Genomic DNA, 6513 nt, shown 5'->3' on the forward strand with positions numbered 1-6513 from the left:
GCAGCTCTCCTCCACATGCAGCCAGGACACCGGCAGGGCCGCGGGCCCGATGACAGCAGCTACAGGGCCACACACAGGTGATCAGAAGAGGCAGGTCATCCGGGGTTCCCCCCATTATCCTGCTTCCACCCCGTCCCCACTGCCCTCTGGGCTCCGGGCCCTGTGCCCTCTGCGGAGGGTCCTGTCAATCACCAGCACCCGGGGGGTCCCTGTCTCGGGAAGGCTCCTGAGCGTCACCCACTCACAGAGGAGGAGGCTGGGTCGCAGAGGGGAAGGGAACCACCCTTCAGCCTGACAGGCCTGGTCGGCAGTGGAGCTGGGACCCCAGCCGCACCCGTCTTTAGGACGCCCCCACACCCAGCATGGCCCGAAGCTTCCCTGAGGCTGGGGAACAGCCCACCCCCTCCCGATCGCCCCAGCCCAGAAACTCACCTGGCCCTGGCCAGGACGTTTAAACGTGGGACCTGTATAACTGTAACACTCCCTTATTGCCGGGCCCCTGGCCTGGGGGCTCCAGCTGGCAGGACAGGGTGTAGCTGCAGGACAGAGGGACACCTGTGAGCCCCTGGGGCCACATGGCAGGGGGCCCTTCTCCCAGAGCCTGCGGGCAGCTGCAGCCCACACCCCACTCCTGGCAGCCTCACCTCTGCTCCTCATCCAGGAGCTCCACTGTCTGGAGAAAGGACTGGAAGCGCTCATTGGGCTCCAGGTCATACAGTCTGGCCACACGCTTGTGCATCATGATCTGATATAGGATGTTAGTGACCTGGGGCAGAGGAAGGACAGGATGCAGACGAGGAGGGGGGTGAGGAGTGGGGGCACTGGGGTGACCCTGGATCTTTGCTCACACAGGAACCCACCTTCCTTCCAATGCCATCCAGCCCTGCCTGTTCCCACTGTTGGGTCTCCAGCTCCTCCTCCAGGAAGGCGGCCTTGATGCCACCCCCACCCCCCACCTGACAAAGCCTTTAGTGTCCTCAGCTCTGCATGTCTCAACTCTTGTCAAGACACGTTAGAACCAGGGGATGGGCCAGACAGGGTCCTGCCCAGGGGGTCTGGACTCCATCCCTCACCTTTGCTGGCTGGGCACTAGATGCTCTCTCTCTCATCCCATCACCCTGGAAGGCAGCAAGGCAGCCAAAGTACATTGGAAACAGCCCCCTGAGCCCAGAAGGAGGCCGGAACGTCCCCACCCTTTCTCAAGGTGGAGGACCGCCAGGGCCCTCCAAGGGACAGGACTGCCCAGAAACAGCGCCTGGACCTGGCCCAGGCTCGGGGCTACCGAGAAGCGGGGACTGCACCGGGGAGCTGAGGCCTCAGGCGGGAAGGCACTGCCAGCCCCCTGATGTACTTCCTGCCCTGAAGGAGCAGCATCCCTCCCCCTGGGCAGGGCCTGAGGGGGAGACCAGTCCTGCCCAGATGCTGCCCCCTGGAGCCCTCAGCCCCACCTGCCCTGGGGCCAGGACCGGGGCTTAGGTGGGTCCTTCTGGCAGTCCTCTCCAAGAAGCCCAGGTCCTGGGGTGGAGGGGAGACTCTCAGGAATGGGGGAGGCCCGGTGCTGAGAGGTCCGGGCTCACTGAGGCTGTCTCCTCCCTAAAGCTCACCTTCCTGCCCCCCTACTCCGTGCCCCTCTGGGCTCACTCACGTCCTCATCATGTTCCGGGAGCTGGTCTGCGAGCAAGTCATCCAGAAACACTCCAAGGAACGGTACCATGCCCTGTGCCACCGGGGTGGGGAGGAGATGAGTCCCCACCTGCTTCAGGGGCGCCCACAGAGCCTCCCCTGAACCCCACACCCACAGCCCCCAGCTCCCTTGGAACACCCTGTGATGCCTCCCCACCTCCCTTCGCCCTGTTCTCCCCTCCCGGCCCCCCCCCAGGGCTGGCTTTCAGTCAACCCCGGGTCCTGTGGTCCCTGCTCCTGTCCTCCAACTTCTCCCTGTACCCAGCTGCTCTCACCCTCCTCCTGGTCACCCCAGTGCCGGCAGCTCAGGGCTGGTGGCACCAGGAGCAGGTACAGGGTCACCCCCACCACCCGTGACCCGCGACACGCCTCTCTCACCTGCTTCTTCATATCCTGGGATGCCCTGAGGGCCCACAGCTGTTGCTTCACGATGGCCCTCGCCTCCTGCAGGGTGCACGACACTCAGGTGCTCATGCTCCCCTCCCACGAGGCCTCCCAGAGCCAGACCGTGGTGGATGGATGCCTTGCCCGAGCCCCCTGGCACCTACGCTGTCCCCACCTCCAGCAGGCTCTCGGCCTAGAGCGACCCCAGCTCCAGCACACACTCATACTCGTGGGGGTCCTTGGGCAACGGCCGCCGCCCTGAGAGGGTCAGGGGAGGTCCCTCTGCCTCCCAGGGTGCCCTGAGCCCTCACTGTCAGCTGGCTATCAGCACGGCTCCCCTCACATGACTGTGGGGGGCACAAAGCTGAAGCCTATCTTGTGTTCTGTGGGCCCTGCTCACCTGGGAGACCCGCACCCCAGGGTGACGGCAACCCTCCATGTGCACATGAGGAGCCCGCGGCCACAGAGGGGCGGTGACAGGCTCAGAGGACCAGGGGACAAGCCGACCTTGCTCGGCCACAGGCCCCACCCCTGCTGCCGACCCCACGCCAGCCCCAGCCCTGACAGGGGTTTGTCCCCTGGGTCCTCACTGGATGCCAGGCCTGCAGTCAAGTGGAGCCAGGGAGGGAGACAGACGAGGCCCTCGGGGGCCTGGGGGACCCTACTTTCCCCATCAGCTTCCCCTAACCACCCCACACACCTCAAGTCTGCCCCCAGGCTGGGCCACTGCGCGGCAGAGGACTTGCCCAAGGACCCCTCCCTTCCACACCTCCAGCCCCCATTTACCTCGAGGAGCTGCTTCCTGTTAACTCCCTTGTCCGTCTTTTTAAGTTTTTTGTAGATCCAGGAACTCTCCCTAAGGGGAGGGGAGAGGAGGAGGGACACATGTGGCCAGCAGGTGGAGAGTTTGGGGGCCGACCCCTTTTCCTGGGGATCCTAAAGGCCCACTAGCCCGCAGAAGGCTTTCCACCACGGCCCTGAGCCGCGGGGAATCCGTGGCCTGTGGAGGGGGCTTCATGTTTCCACCCATGGCCTCCATTCCCAGTTCTCCCCGGGGGCGAATGTGCCTTGGGCCAGGTCGCTGTCCTTGGGGCAGAGACCTCCTGCTGCAGAGCGCAAGCTCAAGATCTCCAGTGGGCTTCAACCCACACCTGACATTGCGGGAAACTGATTCCTGCAGGTGTACCCGTGGCCTAACCCACAGGGGCTCCAAGAGCCCGCCATCCCTGTCCTTAGGCTCTGCCGCCTCCCGGGAAGTCCCAGCCCACTGAGGGACACTGCCAGACCTAGGGGTGTCCCTGTCCACTCAGGTGCCCTGGTCCCAGGGACAGGCCTACCCACCAGGACACATGTCTCCAGGTGCTGTCCAGATGACGAATAGCAGGGCGCTGCAGGGCCGAGACAATGGCATGGAGGGCAGCGTGGTTCCTGAGGTACCAGCACTCCTGGGAGGGAAGACAGAGCTGAGAGCGTGGCCTGCTTCTCTGCTTCTGTCCCCCCATGAACTCCTGTCCTTAAGGGGGCAGACACCCAGGGAGCGCAGCACACCTGGTACCTGGTGAGCAGCCCTCCTGGGTGGAGGACTGTAGCTCAACCCAAGGAAGGGGCCAGGGATGGCTGTCACCCCCACCAGGGCCTGCGAGTCCAGGTCCACACGGCCCTGGCAGGAGGGGCCCAGGGACTGTGCAGCGCAGACCGCAGGCACCCACCCTGAGAGCTGGCCAAGGAGGGGAGCAGGTCCCAAGAGGCCAGGATGGACCCCAGGGGCCGTCCCATGACTCACCTCGGCCACCCGGATCCAGAACTCCACCACTCGTGCCCTGTCCTGGGCCGTCATGCTCGGGGTCCCAAGGCAGGAGGTGGTGACCAACCTAACTGTAGCTTCAATCTGCTCCATGACCTTATGGATGGTGGGAGCTATGTGCTCAATGGTTCCTGTTTGTGGTTGCTGCCAAAGGTAGGCTTGGCATTCAGAATGGCGCACCTTCATGAACAGCTCCTGGGGATGAGAAGCAGGGGTCATCCAGCTATGCCCCTGTGCCAGGCAGTCACCAGTCAGACCTCAGGCCCTGGCAGCACCTCCCTGAGCACCCCTGCCCTGCCCTGCCCCTCCCTGCCCGGCCAGGCCCTGCCCACCTTCCCTCCGCTCCTCCTCATTGGTCTGCAAGGATCCCTAAGGGCCGGCCCTACTGTCCCCGTGTGGACATTGAGGGCTTGGGGGTGAGGAGATTCTCTCAGGGCACATGGTGAGTCCGTGGGGAAGCTGGGACGTGGGCCCACATCACAGGAGACCACGTCAGGGGAGGGCAGGTCTGGGGCAGCCCGTGACACAGGGAAGGCCCACGCCCGACCCCGAGAGCCCGCTCCACTCACCGCACACATCAGGGTCAGCTGTTCGGCGGGCAAACACCAGGATGGGCGGCTCCTCCTTCATCCACATGTCCTGGGTGCTCATGGCACAGGGCCTGGTGGATTCCAGACCCACGTCTGGCTCTCCCTGGCCTGATGCCATTCCAGCAGGTGCTCTGGGCCCCGGGCCCCAGGGATCATGGCGCTCCAGCTTGGGGCCTGAGACCACTCCTGGGATGTCCCAGGTGCTTGCAGCACAGGGGCTGGTGGGATCCAGGCCCATGTCTGGCTCTCCCTGGCCTGATGCCATTCCAGCAGGTGCCCTGGGCCCTGGGCCCGAGGGATCATGGGGCTCCATCTCGGGGCCTGAGAGCACCCCTGGGATGTCCCAGGTGCTTGCGGCACAGGGGCTGGTGGGTTCCAGGCCCAGGTCTGGCTCTCCCTGGCCTGATGCCATTCCAGCAGGTGCCCTGGGCCCTGGGCCCGAGGGATCATGGGGCTCCATCTCAGGGCCTGAGAGCACCCCTGGGATGTCCCAGGTGCTCACAGCTAGCACCGGGACTGAGGCCACTGCTGGGACATCCTCCGGCTCTGCAGGGACTGAAGCACGTGACGCCGGCTGTAGCTCCAGCACAGGGCTCTCAGGGAGCTCCTGAACTGGCTGTAGATAGTGGTGGCACAAGAGGTACCAGGCGTGCCACCTCGGTCTCCTCTGACGTAGTGCTGGAGCAGGACACAGAGAAAGGGTCACCCCGGGCCTGATTACCCCCACACCTTACCAAGGACAGAAAAGACCTCATGGCCTTGCAGGGAATTTCAGCCCGGGAAGCCCACCCTGGATGGTCCCCTGGCCATAGCCCCTCACCTTGCAGCTCTGCCACCGTGGGCCACAGGTACATCTCCTGGACCAAGTGGTGGTGGACTTGGCCCTCCAGGGTAGATGAAGGCTGGCTGTCATGGTGGACCCTGGGCACACTCTCGGGCTCCCAGGCAAGGCGCCTAGCCCGTCCCATCCTGGGGCTGCGGGAAGGCCGGGGGGTGGCAGAGTGAGAAGCCTGGTCTTACCCCCCACACTGCCCTCCCTGCCCAGCCTTGTGTGGGCCTGGCCGCTGTGCACTCCCCTGCCTGTCCAGGCACCTGCCCTCCCCTTTCCTGACCCTGTGTGTCTGTCCTGGGACCCCATCGTCTCCCATCCTCCCGAATAGGAAGTCCCCAGTCGTCAGCCCGCCCATGGGAATCCAAAGATGAGTGACCTGCTGGGCTCTGCTGTGCGCCCCCTGCCGAAAGCCCCAAGCGCCTCCTCCCCCTATTCTGTGAGATGGGCAGTACCCCCTCTGGACCCAGTGAATGCTTATATTTTCAATTCCTCCTCTGGCCCCTTGTCATGCCCCCTGTTCCTGGAAGAGGCCAAGAGGGCATCACCTGTGACACTCCCCGGCCATGACCTGAGGATGACGCCTGAAGTGATTGACAGAGTCCACCGGGGACGGGGTCCCAGTATTTCATCTGCTTCCTTCAGTGAGTTATGCTAAGTGCCCCAAAGGTCTGCACCAAGTGGGTGCTTCATTCCCTATTGTTGCTGAAGGAAGCCTTACCCGAACCTTCCCAGGTACCCCTCTGCTGTCCCCAGAGGTCCCTCATGTGGCCACAGTGAGGACAAGGACCGGGCACAGCCGCACGGAATCGCAAGCCTCCGTTCCAAAAGGCTGCTTCCCATGTGCTTTTCCAAATGAGCCAGGCTCCAGGCCACTGACGGGTGAGGCCAAAGGCCTTTCATCGGGTACAGAGAGGTAAGCCCCGAAGTGGCCCAGCTTGGCCGGCAGTCCTTTCTGCACTGCCGGGCGCCAGGGGAGCCCCTCTAAGCTCCTCCCGTGTTCCCCATGGGCACCCTAACAGGCTGACCGCCAGCCACCCTGCCTGTCAGAGGAGCACGCAGAGGCTCAGACACATGTGGGGATGCTCTAGACACACCGCGGGCTGTGGGCAGAGGCCCGACTGGGCCCAGGAGGGGGTGGGTGCTCACCGGGGGAGCCGCTGGCCCGTGGTCGGCTGGCCAGCGTCCTCGGGAGGGAGGGTGGCCTCGGGAGCGCTCCGGCT

At 64.4% G+C, this 6513-nt stretch overlaps 1 protein-coding gene across 1 annotated transcript; it reads right to left on the reverse strand.

Moving 5' to 3' along the window:
* Positions 1-311: 311 nt before the first annotated feature.
* Positions 312-2234, reverse strand: LOC130679924 (ral-GDS-related protein-like). Its single transcript, XM_057489523.1, has 4 exons — positions 2062-2234; positions 1646-1717; positions 645-766; positions 312-536 (listed from the first exon to the last, which is right to left on the reverse strand). Exons 1-4 carry the CDS (start codon positions 2071-2073, stop codon positions 452-454), a joined length of 291 nt encoding a protein of 96 aa, XP_057345506.1. The 5' UTR covers positions 2074-2234; the 3' UTR covers positions 312-451.
* Positions 2235-6513: the final 4279 nt, after the last annotated feature.

The sequence above is a fragment of the Manis pentadactyla genome, chromosome 12 (assembly GCF_030020395.1).
Source record: "Manis pentadactyla isolate mManPen7 chromosome 12, mManPen7.hap1, whole genome shotgun sequence".
Classification (NCBI taxonomy): domain Eukaryota; kingdom Metazoa; phylum Chordata; class Mammalia; order Pholidota; family Manidae; genus Manis; species Manis pentadactyla.